Raw genomic sequence first — 21,524 nt, forward strand, 5'->3', positions numbered from 1 at the left:
TGAGACCGTATAAAGATTGCTGTAACTTGCACACCATGTTAGGAGCCCTTAGCAACCAAACGTGCCTTGTACCTCTCCACCGTTCCATCTGCACGAAGTTTAGTTTTAAACACCCACTTGCACCCAATCACACGTTTACCTGGTGGCAGAGGTGAGAGTTTCCAAGTATGATTAGCTTCCAAAGCCTGTATCTCCTTTTTCATTGGGTTCCCTCCACTCCTCGTGTTGGACAGCCTCCAAGAAAGAGTTGGGCTCCTGCAAAACAGACAAGGAAGCTACAAAGGATATGTATGCGGGTGTGTTGGAATGTAACAGAGATGGATGTTGTGTGGAACAAACAAAGTCGTTTAAGTAAGAGGGAAACTGTGAAGTTCTAGTGGAACGTCTAAGTAATGGGACTGCATTAGGAGGATGTTCAGAAGATGATGTAGATGACTCAGAAGCAGGTATCAAGACAGATGGAGCTTCTTGAGAAGGAACATAGACATCACTGGAAGTTGGCACTACAGGAAGGGGACAAGGTAAAGACAGATTTTGTGAAACAGTGGTGGAAAAATGGTACTTATCCTCGTAGAAATGTACGTCTCTGGACACAATGACTTGGTTATTATCCATGTCAAACAACCTATACCCCTTCTGTGTCATGGTATAACCCAAAAGAACACATTTAAAGGCCCTAGGGCGGAATTTGGACTTATGAGGCAGGACATTAGTAGCATAGCACAAGCTCCCAAAAATACGAAGGTGATGATAAGTGGGGGAATGACCAGTTAATAGTTCAAAAGGCGTTTTCCAATGAAGAATTCTGGAAGGTGTCCTATTGATCAAATAGGTGGTAGCGAGTATGGAATCACCCTAAAACTTAAGGGGCATTGAGGCATGGAATAACAAAGCTCTGGCTACGTCAAGAAGTTGTCTGTGCTTACGTTCTATCCTGCCGTTTTGTTGGGGGGTATACGTGCAGGAGGTCTGATGAATGATGCCATTCTCACGACAAAGTGTTAAACATCCATTATTCAAAAATTCAGAACCATTGTCCGTTCTGATCGTTTTAACATCCTTAGAGTATTGAGTTCTAACCATAGAAAGAAAGGATTTGAGAACAGAGGTAACTTGAGACTTTTGTTTTAAGAGATATGTCCAAAGTGACCGAGAGTAATCATCTAGGATAGTTAGAATGTAGCTGCAATTGGATATGGTATAGGTTGTGTAAGGTCCCCAAACGTCTAAGTGTATCAAATCAAAGGGAGTTTTAGACTGAGATTCGCTAGAATGGAAAGGTGTTCTAGTTTGTTTAGCTTTATGACATACTTCACACGGTTCAACAGACGTAGTCCTAGAACAATTAGGAAGTGAGATGTGTTACATAACAGGTAATGGAGTATGTCCCAATCTGTAGTGCCAAGTTTGAGTATTACAACGAACATCAGAAGAAGCATTACAAAGTACAGAAGATGAAGGAATAAGATTGCATGACATTTGTCTAACAGTATACAAATTTCTGGATATATGTCCTTCAATCAAGGTTGCTTTACTCACTTGGTCCTGCAAGAAACATTTTGAATTAGTGAATTGAAAGATAAAGGGAGTGGTGCGACATAGCTGACTGACGGATAACAGATTGACTGAGAAAGAAAGAAGATACAGAACTTGATTAAGAGTGATGTGTTCGTTTAGATGAACAATGCCAATATATGTGGATGTTTTGTATATACCATCAAGTAAATGGATTTTTTTAGGCTGTGTAGGAACATATATGAATGAAACAAATGCAAATTGGCACAAATATGGCTTGTAGCTCCCGTGTCTATTATCCAAAAGTCCGTATCAATCCCTGAGGGTCCAGAGGCATTACCTGCAAATTCAATGTCGTCATGGCAGGCAAAGTTTGAATAATTGCTAATAGGATCACTGACTGCATTGTTCTTCTGCATAAATTTAATCAAATCAGCCATTAATTCTGTCATCTGCTTAGTTTCATTAGTGTCTACAGATGTATGTTTCTCAGAGGTTGTAGCAGCAGCAAAAGACTTAATGTTCACCCCTTTCTTCTTCTTATCAGCTAAAGACTTGTACCAATCTGGCACGCCGTGAATTTGGAAGCAAGTATCCGTCGTATGTCCAGTACTGCGACAATGTGCACAAGTCAAGCTTCGTTTATCCACATACAGTTTTCTCTTGTTTTGAAATCTGTCACCTCAATCCTTCCTACTATCCTTAGACATGAACTGATAAGCCATATGTTGAGAAGTTGTAGCCGTTTCAGTGTGCACTAGCCTCTGTTTCTCAACTTCAAAGAGCATAGAAAATGCTCGTTCCAAAGTCGGCAAAGGATCCTATATAAGTACTTGACTCCTCTCACTGTCAAAGGTCTCATGTAAACCCATGAGGAACTGCATTAGTTGTACATGTTCGTTACGTTCCTCTATTGCCTAGTTTATCCCACACGTGCAACATCCACAACTGCATTTAGGATTGGGTGCTAGACTCAATAGTTCATTCCAAAATTTCTTTAGCTTAGTAACATAGGCCGTTAAGGACAGATCATGCTGTGTAATCGAGGCAATCTCGCGCTGGATTTGGTATATCATTAGTCCATTGCTCCTACCATATCGCCCTTGTATCTCCAGCCAAAGCTCTCGCGATGTAGCAACATACATGAAGGACTCAACGATCTCCTTGGAAATAGAGTTCCACAACCAGGAAGTCACCATGAGATCCACACGACGCCATTGCTCAAAGGTTGGTGATCCTACTGCCGGCCTTGGAAATGAGCCATCTATGAAGCCAAGCTTCATTTTTGTTCCTAAAGTCACATAAACAGAACGGCTCCACGGTAAAAAGTTTATGCCATCCAGTGGAGTGGAGGACAATGCCAAACTGGAATTCTCCGACGGATGGATGTATAATGCCTCGCGTTCTAGCAGCTCTGTTACCTGGATTCAAATCTGCCATCTCTCACCAATTTTGCATTTTCTTCCTGGTATGTATCCCAGAGACCTTCATATAGAAGGCTCTGATACCATGTTGAAACGTAAAGTAAGAAAAACAATCGAAGAAAAGATAATTTGGGAGAAGAAAGCATAATGTTTGGATTCATTTTCTAAGTGTTTTGTTGTGTTTTGTGGAGATAGAGAGAGAAAAACAAAGATAAATAAGTGTGTGTTAAAAATAGTATGTATGTTTGGATTTGTTTTTGGAGATAATTTAAAATAAGTATTATATGTTTACTGTTGTGTTTTGAGAGACAAAAATTACTATTCTTTGTCAAATCATGTCTGTTCTATATATATTTATATATATGTATGTGTATATATATAAGTATGTATTTATGTTAAAACAATTTAAAACACCTAGATAAGTGTTTCTGAATGATGGCAAACATTGGGTATGTTTTGACTTGTCTCGGAGATAACTTGAAAATAAAAACAAACATAGTGAAGAGTTTTCCATTTCTGTAGAAAAATATCTGTAAGTTTCTATTACAGAGAAAACGATGACCTCTCTGCCTTATATACAAGCTATGCCAGCTAACTACCCAAGTAACAAACTAACAGTATTTGTGGAGTTGGCCCAATGAGGGAGCGAATAAATGGCACAGCATGACACATAAGTAATACAGAAAAGAAAGGAAAGAAAAACGTGTTCCTGTAATGCGATTTTCTGCGCCTCATCCAACATCCAACAAATCAACATCTTCATCCTCCTCAAGCCTCTGTTTCTGAAGCTGCTCTGCTTGAAGCTGGAGATTACTAACTTCAACATATACACCATTCTCAAATTCATACAGTCATCTCAACCATTACACACTAAAAAAAAAATTATTATTAGCTACAAAATTAGTGATTATGGTTCAAAATCATGGTAAACGACTACAATTATGATTAAATAAAATTTTGCAAACTATTGTCAAAATATTTGTCATGACTTTTAACCATAATAAATATTTTAGCCACCGTCACAAAAACCACGGCCAACAACCGTTGCGTGACCGTGGTCAATAACTATTTTAATTACAACTATTTATTATTACCTGTGGCAATTAACCGTAATAATGCTATAATTCATAATCGCTCCAATAATATCCAATATTATCAACGATATAAAATCGAATTTGAGCGAAAATAACATTGTATCGGTGATAATATCAGCCAATTCTGCTTCTCCATGACGGCTTCCAACGCCAGCCGCCACCTCCCACTGCCCACCTTCTTCATCCAAAAAAAAAAAAACAAACTTCCTCCCCCAACACCTTTGCCACTCCTTGCCATCTTCATCCATAAAAAACCCTACATTTGATACATATACACCTTATAACATATCAAAACCCCCTATCAAAAAATTTAAGACAAATCTCGATTTCTCATACTATACACGAAGCTTGAAGAAAGCAACCATGATGGTTGATTTACTCAAAATATGTAATAAAAAGTCCGCCACGGTTGTTGGGTGAATTTGAGTGGAGTGAGGGGCAAATATGAGAAATAAACCACTGTTGAGGGGACTAAATGGGGAACTAAATATTAATCATGGTTCAATGGGCCGCTCCCCTTATCCTGTGCCTCCAAAATTTGTTTGATTCAATCATCTTTTTATCACAATTAATTACAGACCAATCACATTACTATCGAATTTGAGTTAAATAAGTAAACAAAAAATAGACTTTTACAAATTGGGATATCAAGCCCAATCTTTTGAAGTAAAGGAGGTCGTAGTGTATATATACATAATTATATAGATAAATAAAAAAATATATTTTAAATTATTTAAAATTTGGACCGTTCATTTTTTAACTACTGAAAATTTATGACTATTATAAGAATGGAATAACCAGAAATTGAGTAAAAAATTTAACGTCGTTAAGCATAATTAACGAAAGAGGAGTGTCCATTATTTTAAAAAATACGGGAGATTTTTTGTTTATTATTTTAATATAGAAAATTTTCAACTGAATTTTAAAAAAATAAGGGGATTTATGCAATTTATCCTTTTAAAAAATAAGTAAAATTATAATTCATACTCTGCAAGAACAATTTGGTTTGATTTATCATAAAAAAATAGATAAAACTTAATGGCCACTAATGTATTAGTTTGATTACCGAATTATCGTTAGAATTAAGAGATATTAATACTTATCATTATTTCAAATTTTAAAAACGCCCGTTATCCTAAATAAATATGATTTTTTTCCCCCAATATGTGATAAAATTTAAGAAAGTCGCTGACTTCAAACCGAGGAACAATATGTGCCAAATGTTGCAAACTGGATTGATCAGTCTAATTTCATGTGTATTTCATGATTTTATTTTAAAACAATAAATTATTAAAAAATATGATTTTAAAATATATAAGTTACTCAAACTATTTATCTGCAATATAGCATGCTTAGCTACATCACATATGAACTGTTGCAAGAAATGTATAAATAAAATGTCCTACAAATGAGCAATTCAAAGTGTATTAACCAAAAAAAACATAAAATTCTTCTAATCCACTATAATACACGGACACTTTGAAAATTACCCGATGCAGTATCGGACACGCGGATGGCGTGTCTGAAAATTTAAAAAAAAAGAAAAAAAAAGGATACAACATGGTTTAGAGGAGTGTGAGACGCGTTTTGGATTTTTTTTTTATAATTTCAAAAAGTTTGTGTTATATTTAAAAAAAAAAAAAAAGAATTGTGAGCTTAATAAAAAATTAACTCATTCATCTCAAACTAAAGTTTTGAAAAAAAAAATTACTAAAAATTTGGGAGATGGTCATGATGATTTAGTTAATTTTAATATTAAAATTTTTTCACGTACTTTTAAGATAAATTGATTTTGTATATTTTTGAAGTCATATTTGGTTAAAAATATAGATGTAAGACATGCTTATTTTATATTTTATCTTCAGTTTGTGTATATTGCATATTTTAATTTTATGAAAATTTGAGAATATATATAATAAAAATATATATTATTTGTAGCCGTGTCAGTGCCGAGTCATGTTATATTTTCTATATTTTCGTATCTCCATGTTCATATTGTATTGTATCCGTATCATCATATCCGTGTCCATGCATTATAGCTAATACATAATCGTCATTTTACATAAATTTGAGAACCAAATTAAAGCTATTGATGGGTCCAACTTGAAGTGGATTTTATAACTTGAAGAGGCTTATTTATTAAAAGGGAAAAGTATTATTTTAGTCCGTTAAATATGCCTAATTTTAATTTTAGTCCGATAACTATGTCCATTTTTGTTTAGGTCCAATAACTTATGAAATTGCTTACTTTTAGTCCTCTGGTAGATTTTCGAATAACTTTACCCCTATGCAACTTTGAAAAACAGTTTTCGTCCATATGCACTCATAGGGGTAAAATTGTCCGAAAATCTGCCAAAGAACTAAAAGTAAGCAATTTCGTAAGTTACTGAACCTAAACAAAAATGGACATAGTTATCAAACTAAAATTAAAATTAAGCATATTTAGCGAACTAAAATAATACTTTTCCCTTATTAAAATTTCAGAAAGTGCCCAACTTAAATAGCCCATGTTCAACAGCATATCTGTTGGAACTTAAAGCAGCCGCCAAGGAAATATACTACGAAAACTCAAAACGCAACCAATCTCGAACATCATTGTAACTTATGGAAAATCTTTATATGTATTAATTATTGACATGGAGAAAACCAAATTATATGAATTATATTACATGTACAATGAAAATACAAATTATCTTAATATGATTTTTTTTACACTTTTGAGTATTTTCAAAGGTAAACTATAACGAGTTCCTCTGAAATTTATCATAATTATATAATTATGAACTCTCTTTCGTTATTTACAAAATTACTAATATCCGATAATGTCGTTACGACTCCCTTTTTATAATTTTCCTTTTCTTTTTTTAAGATTGAGTGACTCAATCACAAAATTGAATTTTTTTTACTTGATCTAAATTTGGTTGTATCCAACAAATCGTACAATGATATGATTATTAATTATTTTTTAAAATATTTTATATCACTCATAAAATAAATATAATACACTTAATATATATTTCAAAGAAATATAGTCGAACTCGATTCGGACTAGATTTTTTCACACAAGACCGATCTGTGATTTGAAGCTGAAGGGAGGACTCAATTGGAAAATATATACTCAAATCTTGTAATTAGTCGTAATTAGAGGCGTCTGCATTATTTAAAAGCAAAATCTAATTATAACTCTACAAAAATATTTTATGTTTCATAATTGACTTTTTTATGATTACAAGTCAACTACAAGGGCTACTAACTATTCCTATACTCTAAAAGAGAAAATAAATATCTATATTATATATATATATATTCAAAAAATAATATAATCTTCAGGATAAATTTCAACGAGCTTTCCTAAAATTTATCATAATTATCCATAAATTCTTATTGTTTGTAAAATTATACCTACCCCTGAAATTAATAGTTGTCTAACAAACACCCTTTCAAGACAGCCCATTGTAGGGTATTTGTTAGACGACTTTTAATTTTAGAGAATATTTATAATTTTTCAAATAATGAGCAAGTATGTGTAATTATAGTAAACTTTAGGGAGTCACCTTTGTAATTTACCCTCATGTTAATCATGGCTAATTTTCAATAAGGCCTCTCCCCAATGTAATTCCCAGGTGGATCATAGTTGCAAATCATGAACACACCCCTACCCTCATAGCACACCACTCTTGCACACCCAACTCTTCTAGTCTCCTTCCACACAATCTGAGTATAATGCCCACATTGCTCCCCATGGGCACATGAATTGGAGCGATAGTCGTAGCCCTGCCGCTCGGCGACCCACTCTGCGGCCGCTTGAGCTGGCGTCCACTCGTCTCCGCTGCCCCAGAAGATGTTCTCACCGTACGGCCCGTTGGAGTGCTCCAATGCGCAGTCGGCACGTCTCATGTTCGCGTACCATGCAGCGTATCGGGCTATTCTCGGGTCCCATATCAATGGCGCCAATCCCAGATTGGCGCGGGCTGCGTTTTGAATGCTCAAGAATTGTCGGGCGTAGGTGGTCTTGTGTGTGACAGCATTGGTTGTTGATGTGTTTAAGGTTAGGAAGAGAAGAAAGAGGAGGAAATTAACGTGGGAGGAATTCATAGTTAAGGATTGAAAAAGTTGTAACATGGGATTGGTTTATTTTATGTTTGATGTCAAGGTATTTATAAGGGGTACAATTTTAAGAGTGGTTGAGGTAAGGGGTTTTATTAAAAAAGTCATTGTCAACTATGGGACGGGGTGGGGGTGGGGTGGGGTGAGGTGAGGTGGGGGTAGGGTGGCACCCATGTTCGATAATGATTGCCACATATTATGGAGGTCATGATACTTTAGCCTGACCAATTTTTTGTTTAGTCATTTTCTTGCATCATAATGGAAATTTTATTATTTAAATTAAGTTCGGTCGAATCAAATAAATTACATAATAAATATAATATATATATTATATAATTAATTATTATTTTTTAATTTATATATATATATATATACAATAAATATATTGCACTTTTCATATCATTAGTTCAAATTTAATTGAACCAAATCCGAGTTTGAATTTCTCTCTGATAACAACAATTCATAATTACGGATTCGTATTATTTTGTGGTGTTTTAGTCTTTAGTTCTTGGGTTTTGATGCAATTTACCCTCTATGATATTGTAAATAAATAAATTATAATTCTATGATTAAAAAAAATAATAATTTATCTCTCTATGATTTTTAAAATAAGACAATCTACCTCCTTAAAAAATGTAGGGTGATAAATTGTTATATTTTAAAAAATATAACAAAATAAATTATTTTTTTTTATATAAAATATAATTTGATCATTTACAATATTTGCTTCCATTTTTTCATTTATTCTTTTCTACAGCACTTTGCAACTGGTTGGAGATTTCATTCTTCCAATACAATATTCAAATCTTGACTATCAAGACATTGTGTGTCATTTTTATATAATTAATATGTACTTAGTGTATAGATTTATAAGATTTTGATAGTCTGATTATTAAATTAAGTCAGATTTATAATTAAAAGACTGCTATTATTATAAAATCGCGGAGGACATTTAGGTCCACTTACAAGCACCTTAAAATATTACGTAAAAGCGTTTGACAACTTATAAAATATTTCAAATTATTTCATAAAAAATTTTAGGACAACATAAGTTCCGTAATTTTTTTAAGATTTTAATAATTTTTTTTCATGTGAATTGCAGATTAATTTTGAAATAAAATTGAATATTTTATAAGATATAAATAGAAATGGGATATTTATGACATTTATTGCATGTACAATGTAAATCACAAGTAGAAAGGGGTTGTGTTCCGCTTTAACATAACCAATATGGCTGGAGAGGTCCACTAGATGGAAGAAAGGTGCTCCACTAATTAAGGTCTCAGACCAAATCACATGGGATTGAAAGTTTATCGAAAAATTTCTTATCCAAATCAGATTATTCGATCGAATTAAATTAATTACAAAGTAAGTGTGATACACTTGTCATATTATTGATCACTTTTTTTTAATTGTACACCAATTACACGATAAATATATTACAACTATCATATGATTGATTCAGATTTGATCAAACTCGATTGATCTGCCCAAGCCATTACATTAGATTAAATTATCTTACATTATCCGATTGTCTGAAACGTTTTTACAAATTTGAAATTTTTTGTCAAAATTTTGTGCTTAATTAGTTGTTATTATTATTACGAATTTATATTTATTATTGAATAATTACAGAACAATTCTCTGTAGCCAGAAAGTTGTACTGATTTTGATGATGATCAAAGTGCTTAGGATTGTATTTAAATCCGTCTCTTATGCACTCGTAATACATGTATAGAATCGCCGATTTCTTCTCCAATAAAGATCTTTCGACATTCAAATTAATAGAATTTTAAAAATAGAAAAATCTTAATTACGAAAAAAATGATAAAAATCTCTTAACTAGTTTTGAAATTTCAGGTTAATACGATTTAAATAAACTTTATTATTTAATTTTTATTTAGATATTTCTCATAAATAAAAATATTTATCCGTAATATTTGAGATTACTCCAAATTAATTTTACGTATATAAATTAACGTCAACACTATAAATCTTACAATTTACACGTCCATGAAAGCTTTACTCCAAAGAAATAAATCTTCTAATTAATATACAAGAAAAATTCAAATTTCAACACTGTCAGTTCCACTGAGCAACTTGGGCACGTGCAGATCAATCATTACGTAAGATGAATATAAGCATTTGTATCTATACATCCATCTCTCTATTGAATACAAATACTCTATAATGTGGTGGTCCGAGTCGAGGTTGTTCGCGATCTAGAGCTGACTTTGAGAATAATTAAGAGATAATCTAGTAATGGTAAGGAGTATGGATTTGACGAAAATCTTAAGTTGGAGCAGTGATAATTGGCCTGCACGCATAAATTATTGGGTTAGTTGACGTGATCCTCAACTAAAATTCTCTGAAAACTTAAGTTTGGTTATGGTCCGAGATCATAAAGGCTCGCACTATGCTATCTCTATGTAGAATGTGAGTTGATAATAATAAATAGGCTTTATCGTTTTAGTCCCCTAAGTTACTGGAATTTCATTTTGGTCCCGTAAAACTGAAAAAATCTCAATTTTGGTACAAATTTGGTCGGAAAGTTGAGTCACTTGCCGAAAAAAGTCACATGCCAGGTATGTGACATTTTAAATTGGGGCTTGCATTGTGATTGGCTGAAAATAAAAAGGTTTAAAGGGAATTTTCGTCCCCTAACTTCAGGTCATTCTCGTTTTAGTTCCCTAACTTTAGGCCATGTCTTCACCACATCATCTTTTTCAGCCAATCACAATGCAAGCCCCAATTTAAAAAGTCACATGCCTGGCATGTGACTTTTTCCGGCGAGTGACTCAACTTTCTGACCAAATTTGTACCAAAATTGAGATTTTTTCAGTTTTACGGGACCAAAATAGAACCTTAGTAACTTAGGGGATTAAACGATAATGGCTTGAAGTTAGGGGACGAAAATTACCTTTAATCCTAATAACTACATACCTGTTAAATGAATCCTCTATATATTTATAGATACTTGTATCTCAAAACTCGTACGGACTACGTGCTAAAAGAACAACTATTTAATGAGTGTCAAATCAATAGTTATTTAAACGGGTCGTCACGTCACCAGACCCGTTCAAAAACACGCAGATCTTCGGAATGTTTCAAATTTTTCTTATTTTTCCAAGGGTATTTTAGTCTTCTTACTGATTTATCGTATTTCCCTTATCAACAATGCACGATGTAATCAATGTCTGGTTATATAATTAAGGTACTGTTCGTTCTACTTTATATTAATTTAACGATTTTGTTTTGAAAATACTTATAGCTGAAGCGGATAAATTTTAAAATTTATAAATCACTAAAATCCATTACATCCAATCAATATTGGACGCATGTCTATATTTCAGATACTATATACCTGTGACCTATGAGGTTGTATTGAATTTTTTATATATATTAATGATGGGAAAATAAATAATAGTATTTAAATCAATCATTTTGTTTGAGTTATAATATATGTGTGTAGCTACAAGTCCAGAACATGGTAGTATATGATGATAGTGTTAGTATTTGTGGTAATAATTTAGGTATGATGCACATGAAAGTTGTGCAGTAGTTTAATGCACCCGAAATCCTCGGACGTACCTTAATAATGATATGTTTGACTGCTCACTACTCTCAAATTATCGCCTCAATTCGCGGAAATGATTGACACTGATTATGCAGCTGACCTGCTACATCCTCCATCTCACACATTCCTACACCTTTATATATATATATATATATATATATATATATATATATATATATATAATAAGTATACATGAAAAATGCCTATAATACCTTTAATGAAAGGCATTTTAGTCTTTTCGCCATAGATCCGCGTCTTTTCTATCGATCGGGTCGGAGCAGACTTGACCCGGACCCGTTTATCCACTTGAAGATCCAGGCAACGCCAGCCGTCCAATCGCGGACGTAAACTAGCAGGATAAGGCCACGTGGCCCATTCAACAGTATCTAGCTAAGCCCTATAAATACCCCAAGACGCCATATTACGAGGTAATTAATGCTAAGCCTTTTCGATCTATACCTTTAATCGCACACATTTACCTCGATCAACCTAATTTGAGCGTTGGATGGTCGTTGTCGGGGACGTGCCCGACGAGCTCACTTTACTTGTCTTATTCTCAGAAACCCAACACTTGATCTTGGTGGAGTTAGTTAACTGTTGTGAGGTCGCTCATTCAGGTCGCTGATTTCGAGCAAGATCAATATATATATATGTGTGTCCCGTTTTATGCAGGAATTAAATTAATTAATAATTAAAAAATATTTCATAAAAAATTAATTATGTAAAAATCAAATGAAAGAGATGGTTTTAAATAAATAAGAGAAATGAATTTTATTTTTTAAATTACAGTGGGTCAATATTAAAAAAGTATTCATAATATATATACAAAAAGAGATATATCAATTGAAATAATTGAATAAGTATTACTTTTATAAAATAAAAGACACTCATCTTCATATATTGAAGAAAATTACTGAGAATAAATGTAAGTATGAGTTTAATAACATATTAACATATTATTCATAATTTGGTTATAAAAAAATTTAGGCGCTCTTAAGAAGATGATAAAAATTGCAAATTAATTGATGAAAATATATTATTAGCTTATCGAAGTTCAACTTATAATATACAAAAAAATAATAATAAATCAATAAAATTGCGATTTCATGCTAATTGACAATAATTTAAAAAGGAAAGGAAATAGATCATAAGACGATAAGAGATATTGAATCAACAAAATGTGATATTGTTACGATGATTATTCAAAATATAAAAACTCCCATAATTTTTGCATGATTAAAAATTCCCATAATTATGATGATTAAATGGTTATAACATATGATACGAATCGAATATAATACAAATTCAATATAGGTATACCTGAAATCCTAATATTTTGAAATCATACATAAAAAAAATTAAAATACTGAAAAAATAAATTAGGAGAATTTAATAATTAGTAAAAAAATATTCAATATATATAATAGAGAGGTTAGGTTAAAAAAGTATTAAATTTATACACAAAAAAGTATGTAGATAAAATAACTAACAAACAAATAAACACATACAAAAAAAAGATAATCCAATACAATGTACATATTTAAATATAGTAATTAACTGTAGTGGAAAATCATAATTTTTTAATTTTCTCCTCTAGTTCCAAAATGGTTGTTTCGAACCAATTGGTAGGTGACTTAGATCTCGTAACTTGATCACATTACACACACATATATATAAAAGGGATAATTACGCTCCACTTCTCTAAGGTTTGTGTGTGATTATATGCAGTAACGTAGACTCTTTTGTGGTTTGGAAAATTATATTTAGTACCCCTGAGATTTATTTTTATTTAACAAACAAGTCCTTCTATTAATCAAAATTTACCGAATTTGCTAATATTAATATAAAAATTGAATGAAAATCTATATTTTCCCCGATGGATTTATTACTGATTTATCATAGGTTAAATAATTCTTCTTATGACCAAACAACCCTTGTAAATCTTTACACGTTAATGCATGCGAGAATGTATATTTTCACTGTTGTAAGGGTAGTTTAGTAAGAAAAAATTTGCTTGACTTGCAATAAGCCAGTAATAAGTCAATCGACAGTAAATATCAATTTTTATTTAGTTTTTTTGTTAATATCTAGAAATTTAGTGAATTTTGTCTAAAAGATGGACCTATTTGATAGATAAAAGCAAATCTCAAGAGTGATAAATTTAATATTTCAAATGACAGAAAGACTATGTGTAGTTATATTAAATCTCATGAGAGGGGAGTATACTTTGTCGGAAATAAGCTTTAAAATTTCGACATTGTTAAATTATTTTCAAGAGTTTATTTGATCTCAATGTGCCAATTTGATATTAATTTGAGGTTTATGGTCCCATGATTATAATAATTTAATTGTAATTTTACGACGTTTAATACGTATTTGACCGTTATATTTTATATATTTATGTGGCCTACTTATAATTGAATTTATTACAATACTATGAGTTTTAATTAAGCCACTTAATATTTTATAACGGTCAAATTTTTACAAGCATTAGCTTTCTTCATTTGGTATATTGATAGATGAATTTTGTTTCCATGGTTTATGAGTTTTGTGAAACACTTCATACTCTCCAACAAGTATTTTTAGAGTTTTGGCAACGTGCCTATAGATTGGTTCCTAATCTTCTCATGGTCGTGCACATGTGATTAGACATTGTTGAGAGCTAATAGGGTTTTTATCCTGAAATCATGATCAACCATTAAAACCTGCACGTAGAAAGACAACCATGGCTTAAGGACAGCAACAAGTATCGTGACTCTCTATATCGGTCCAATTTTTCTAATTTCTAAGTTCATTTCATTTATTTTCTTACCACATATCATTGTGATAAAATATATAATAATTTTTTTATATATGAAGTTAGTTTAAAATATGATTATAAACACAAAGCACACAATTTCCACAACATATTTATCTCTATGTATCGGTATTGATAAAAAAAATACTCAGTAATAAAATATTATATAATATTTACAATGTATTTATTTGCATTTTTCAAAAAATAATATAATTAGATGTGATTGACTGAATTTTGTTACATCATAGTCTAAGTTACAATCTCCAACGTTTCTGACTTTATGCTCTCAGGACATGTGATGGTCATTAATTATATTATTACAAGTTATAAAATTATGATAGGGTGAACATTATATTATTACAAGTTTATAAATCAAGATTATATTATTGCAAGTTATAAAATTATGATAGGGTCAACACACATGCAATTCACTTTTCTTATTCTCTACTCCATGGAGAAAATAAATGGTAAATAATAATTTATAATTAAATAATTTTGATCATCGAAATTTTAATAATAGTTAAAAAATTGCTGAAAAATCTTTTACTAATTGAATATTTTTTCTATTTTTTTATCTTTAACATAAGTGTTTACATGAAAAAAATTAATTGAAATTTATATTATGTATATAATTATAAATTAAAAAATAAAATTATTATTTCTACACTATAAATAATAAGAAAAAAACTAAAACCCCACCGCTCCAGCCCCGTCCCCCCCTCCCCTATGTGCTATGGCGTCATTGCCTCCAACAAAATATCGATGGTCGCCTAAATGTGTGCGCTATCGCCCAGATTGGAGGTGACTCGCCCCCCTCTGTTGGGGTGGCAGCAAGGGAAGGGTCTAGTCTAGTGGTTAGTAGAGTGCTGATTTTTTAATTAAATTTGTATTATATAAGAAAATAGTTTTGTTTTTGTAATTAATAATTATTTATACAATAATAATTTTTATTTTTTTATAATTATGTATATATTTTTTTTTTGTGTCAGTACAATACCCTTAAGTTGACGTTTAATTTTTTTAAAACTGATATATTGATTTATATATATATATTTTGTTTTAATTTATGATATATATTAAAGCGTGTAAAATTATATATTATATGCACTTAGAAACATTGTGCCACGAACGTTAGTATATTATATAAACTAAAAATTTATTTTTATGCAACTTGATCTTTTTTTCATGTAAGCGTTTATGTGGCAAATGAGAGATAAAAGAAAATATCCAGTCAGTAAAAAAAATCTAAATAAAAAAGTGTTTCGTCCTTTTTTTTCCCGGATTTTTTCTACCTAAGCGCTTATGTGGCGAAAAAGAATAAACAAAAATGCTCAATCAGCAAAAGCCCCTATAAAAATGCCATTCTAGTATTTGGATTCATTTTCTAAGTGTTTTATTATACTTTGTGGAGATACAGAGAAAAAATAAAAATAAATAAATGTGTTGGTGATAGTGTGTATGTTTGAATTTATTTTTATAGATAGTTTAAAATAAGTGTTGTATGTTTGATGTGTTTTGGGAGACAAACGTCACTGTTTACTGTCAAATCATATTTTTTTTTATATATATTTATATATGTATATATATAAGTGTTATATGTTTAATATTGTGTTTTGAGAGATAAAAATTATCGTTTATTGTCGAATCATGTTTATTATATATATATATTTGTATATATATATATATATTTATGCCAAATAAGAGAAAAATACCAACATATACTGTTTCTGCATGAGGCAAATATTGGGCATGTTTCAGTCAATCCGGGAGATGGGCCGAAAATGAAACCACACGAAGCGCATAATTTTGTCCACATCAACAATTTCTGGCCAGTTTTCAAATTCTCGTTATCGTGTCTTGCAATTGCCAAAAATTAATTAATTGTAAATTACTACTTATCACTCCTTTTAAAGTCCTTGTTTTGTCACATCCTATATTAAGACCGTAAATGCAATTAAGCCTCTTTAAATCTAACCTTCAAGACAAAAAATCATAAGATTTATACTGGGATGACCGCAGTTATAACCCTTCAACACTTAAATTAATAATAACATAAGAGAAAGAATATGAAGATCGTACGAGAATATAAGGTAACGAAAGGTATACCTAGAATGTGAAGGGCTATTATTTATAGTATTTCGAGCTCATAATTTCACGTAAACGATTAATTCAAAAATGGTTAGGTGGTCATCATGATACATACATACTCAGGGTCAAGTCTAGTAGGAGCCTAGTCAGTACAATCCAAATTAATAATCAATACCAAGTATCAATATCTAACAATACGGACAACTATAGAGATCATATGTAATCATCAATATGAGATAATTATATCTAATTAACCATTATTATGAAAGTAGAATGACACATATTATTAAAGTAGAATAACGTCTCACATGTTAGTTAAATTTGAACTCATAATTTTAAAGTCACGAGATCTCAATTTTATTAATTAAACTAGAAGTCATTGACGCCGTCAAAACTTTCAACGAATTGACATTTGCAAGAACTGGGAAACTAAACTATTGGGCTTTCCATTGCTAATAACTTTTATGGGCTGTGTACTCAATTTCATCATTAGTATCTCAAGAGACACCCAGTTTTGTTACATTTAGTATTTCTCGAACCTGGACAACATCAAGCTATGCCAGCCCAAGGAAACAGTATTCATGCCTTGGCAAGATAAATCTTGGTGAATTAATTCGACCCATGTAAATATAAATAATCAGACATTGTTTTATGATGCAGAGGATGTTTAAAAAATGAGGAATATGTGGGAGTTGTATATTACGAATGAGGTAAAAGTTAGAATGTATTTGATTGGGGTGAAAAGTCGGAGCATAAGAGAAGTGGAAGTAAAAATGAATGTATAAGGAATAATTTGGTGTTTGGTTATGAGGAAGAGATGGAGGTGAAGTAAACTCGATGTATATGAAATTCTTTTGAAGCCAATTTTTGTCATCATCCCGAATTGGGTGAAAAAGTTGAAGTATAAGGCCAAAAAGTACAATTTTTATTTTTATTTACTGTATTAGTCATATATATATATATATATATTTATATATATAATTTTCTTCTAAAGTTGTTTTTGATATCAACAAAGGCACTGATATTTGAACTCAAATACGTTAGTTGAAAATATTGTTAATAATTTTTGTTTTAATTTAAACTAAACAGTTTAATATAAATAGGTAATATTCATTTTGATGAATATTTTTATCAATAAAAGATATTTTTATTCTTATTTAATAAATATTTTTATTAATAAGGTTTTTAAATTTTTTGATATACTGAAATTATATTAGTATAATAATTAATTTATTTATTTTCTAATACAAAATAAAGAGAAATGTTATTCAGTGTCTTTTCTTCTCAATCTGTTTTTCTCGTACCAAACAATGAAAAATAAAAGCATCGTTTTCACCCAATAGACACATTATTTCAACCAAATTATACACTTAATCGGTTCATTTGACGCGTGTAGATGATGATTGGGCGTGATCAACCACCATCCACTTGTTATGAACTTATTATGCATCGTACATCATAATTACTCACTTTTTCATGATTCAATTTGATTAACATAAATTTATTTTTTAATTTATCATTCATTATTTTTCAATATAAAATTCTAATGTATCTGTAAGGTTGCCATAAGAGAATGGCTTCAAATATGATCTCACGAAGGAAGAGATCTAAAAAGCCATATGGAAGAAACAAAAGGCTTTTAATCAAAGGGTTTCTTCTCTAACCAATTTAAAATTGATGTGGGGGGTAAAAAAATACGAGCTAAGAAATACGAATTATTCTTAAAAGTGACCTGTCACGGATATGCAAAATCTCAATAATATAGAAAGTTCCGGAAAAAGGACAAAAACAACCAGAGTCACGTAGAACAAACTCCCAAGAGAGTGCAAATATATGTAAGAAGATCATTATAAAGATATCTTTACGAGGTAAGATTTTTTTTAAATATGAGTCTCGAGACGAAAAAGTAACAAAATTCTAAAACTTTTGAAGAAGCGTTTTACTGATACATGATTCTTTATGAGTTCATAAAAGCAATATGTGACATGTTTCAAGAACTGATTTTCTTTGAGAATTACGAGGGACTTCGAGAAAAAATCGTAAAAATTACTATAGGTCCGTAATACTAAAGCCGGAGTAAAAAAAAGGAATAATTACACTTTTCTTATTTGAATTTTGGTGTAATTACACATAAACACCTTGTAGTTTGAAAGATTACATCTAATATCCTTGATGTTTGCTTCCGTCTAAGAAATAAGTCATTTTTTCGGTCATAGTTTATCGAAATTGTTGATATTAATAAAAAAAAATAAAAATAATTTATATTTAACTCCTATTGATTACTGACTTATTGCAGGTCAAATAAATATTCTTATGACCAAATTACACTCGTACATTTTCACGCGTTAATGCATGTTATTTTTATCATTATAAGGGTAGTTTTAGTCGAAGAAAATATTTGACATGTTAAGTCAGAAATAAGTCAATCGAGGGTAAATATCAATTTTTATTTAGATTTTTTTCTGTTAATATTAGAAAATTTGGTGAATTTTCACTAACGGAAAGACTTATTTATTAGACGGAGCAAACCTTAAAGGTGCTAAATATAATTTTCCAGAGCACATAAAATTTATGTATAATATACCAAATATCAAAGGATGGGAATGCAATTATCCCTAAAAAATACAAAACAAGAGAAGACAATTCTTAGACGAAATCCTCTTTGAGTCACAAATAATACATCATCAAACTTTTTTTTTTTAATTTTATTTACAAGAAGAGAAATCATATATATATATATATATATGATATTATGCAAAATATTCGCTATATATTACAAAAGAAGTTTATTTTACAATATAAATAACTTTATTAAAGAATTTCAATACGTTATTAGACTTTATAATAGTATTAAACTTTTCAAAAAAATTAATTTAAAGGATTAGTTAAAATATTAAATAATTTAAAATTTCTAGTGTGAAAAAGAAAACACTAATTTTGTCAAGGATTTGGATAAGGACTCAATCATTAGAAAGTATTAGGATTGTATTGAAACTCATTTTACTAAATATACCCTTTCAAGGACTCTTCTTTATAAGAATTACAGACCAGCCCCACAAAAGTTCTCCCCTTATATATTTAATGTATGAACACTCTGCTGCAGACTCCTTGAGAAGTGTGTTTGGTCGTTTGGCTGACAAATCAAAAATTCATCTCTATCTGTAAGTCTCTTAGTTCTTCAATGTATTAATCTATATATATATATATATATGTATATATTATGTGTATGCATAATATTTTCTTGTTATTCCTGGTCTGTGATTGAAGTTCAGTGCTTCCATGGATTTTTACTTTTTATTTTTAACAGGAAACTACTTGTAGTTGAGTTCGACTATGTTTGATGAACACCTAAAAAGATAATTCTTGATGACGTGTTTAGCAAATTTCTGTTAATGGGAACCCCCAAGTTTTTTTTAAAGAAAAATTCAATTGCTGATTTTATTTCAAACTGCCTGGTGAAGGCCCTTGAAGAAATTGCATATATATATATATATATATATATGTACATGTGCAGTAATTATTTTTTTTCTGGGACTGATGATTCACTAATGAATTTCTTGATTTTGGTTGCAGAGTACTTTTTTCATGAGACGGGAAAAATGAAGAGTTCCAATTTCGTGTTATTGGTTCTTTTCCTAAATGTGGTCTCTAATATAGTGGTAAAGATGGTATCTTTTGTCTCATATGATTGTGAAATCTTATGTTGTTCTTTGAGACGTGTAGGTATTTATGCTATATGTTACTGGCATGACCTCTGCTGCTGTTTATTTGATTGTTTTAATTAGTTCAAGTTTTTAAAGGTGACAAGTAAATATGAAAAATGTAATGTTGTTGCCTTCTGTTATGTGGTTCTACCTGTTCCTATTTGAGGAAAAGTTTAAGAAGAAAAAAGAAGTTAATGCCATGTATGTTCTTAGCTTAAGTTACCTAGAAAGGGAAGTGTTTCTGATCATGATTATGCACTACACGAAGAGGTGGCTGTGGATGTAATGTGTCTAAAGTAAATTATTGAAAGATTCTCTATTTTGTGGATCCTAAAGAGTAGAGGGGTGCGGTAAAAATAGATGTTGAGTTAAAGTGTAAGAAATTGGTTCTTTTGCACGAAATTGACGAATGGTCTCAAATAGTATATTAAGTGTCATATATTGGTATAAGAATAGATGGCATAACTTGTCGTTTATCCTATGTGTGCCTCCTTTTATTTGGAGCCAAACAAGACCACAAGATCCATCATTTGGTTGATGTCTTCTGACCGGAAGGAGAACACAAATGGGATGTGAAAAACTCTGGTGAGGCCTGTATGTGATGAGTGCACTAGATGATGGCAGAAAAATGAAGAAAATAACAGAAAAAGAGAAAGATATGAAACGATATAATACAGGGAAAGTGGCTACTATCTTAATACGAATAATACAGAGAACAAGCAAAAGGAGAGAGAGCAGTGTAATATGTGTTTATGGTTGGCACAACATAGTTTCTTGTTTCATGAGGTCTTTCTTGTACTTGCAAAGATTGAGAAAACTCAACAGCATTGTATATACTGAGGGCCCAGCGAGATGAAAGGATGACATAGAAGAAAGAGCTATCAACCTGACTGACTGACTCCCTACTAATTTAACTTTTCTACCTCATGCCAATTGTTGTTAGGACAGTTGGTACAAATTCTTTTAAGAATTTGCATTTATGAAACATGGAATGACCAGAAATTTTAATCCAGGCTAATTGTAGTTATTAAATGTTGCCTTGCTTTAGTGCAAATTATATGTGTGATTCTGGAACTAAATTGAAATGTATGCAGGCTGCAGCTCCGCCAACTTGTCCTGCCGATATTGGAAGTGATTGTGCAACTAGTTCTGGTGAATGGGAAGGGGAGTTCTTCCCAGGTATTCCAGAGATTAAGTATGAGGTACGAGTTTGGCTTG

At 31.1% G+C, this 21,524-nt stretch overlaps 2 protein-coding genes across 3 annotated transcripts in view; one reads left to right on the forward strand and one right to left on the reverse strand.

Annotated features, from left to right (window-relative positions):
• On the reverse strand, positions 7,240-8,149 carry LOC105162859 (pathogenesis-related protein PR-1-like). Of its 2 annotated transcripts, none has more exons than XM_020694001.1 (2): positions 7,629-8,149; positions 7,240-7,542 (listed from the first exon to the last, which is right to left on the reverse strand). In XM_020694001.1, exons 1-2 carry the CDS (start codon positions 8,126-8,128, stop codon positions 7,539-7,541), a joined length of 504 nt encoding a protein of 167 aa, XP_020549660.1. In that variant the 5' UTR covers positions 8,129-8,149; the 3' UTR covers positions 7,240-7,538. The 2 variants fall into 2 exon arrangements, with proteins under 2 accessions (XP_020549660.1, XP_011079315.1); XM_011081013.2 differs by having other exon boundaries at positions 7,240-7,536; positions 7,623-8,149.
• Positions 19,630-21,524, forward strand: part of LOC105162860 (xylose isomerase) — a 5,799-nt gene continuing 3,904 nt past the window's right edge. Inside the window, exons 1-3 of the mRNA XM_011081014.2 lie at positions 19,630-19,763; positions 20,176-20,261; positions 21,401-21,508. Coding sequence (XP_011079316.1) covers positions 20,202-20,261; positions 21,401-21,508 — 168 coding nt within the window. The 5' untranslated portion in view covers positions 19,630-19,763; positions 20,176-20,201. The remainder of the gene's footprint in view (positions 19,764-20,175; positions 20,262-21,400; positions 21,509-21,524) is intronic.

This window comes from Sesamum indicum, linkage group LG5 (genome assembly GCF_000512975.1).
Source record: "Sesamum indicum cultivar Zhongzhi No. 13 linkage group LG5, S_indicum_v1.0, whole genome shotgun sequence".
NCBI classification, from domain to species: domain Eukaryota; kingdom Viridiplantae; phylum Streptophyta; class Magnoliopsida; order Lamiales; family Pedaliaceae; genus Sesamum; species Sesamum indicum.

What these genes read in the sequence shown, in the direction of transcription:
- LOC105162859 (XM_020694001.1), bottom strand. Translation starts at nt 8,128, where the DNA reads ATGAATTCCTCCCACGTTAATTTCCTCCTCTTTCTTCTCTTCCTAACC.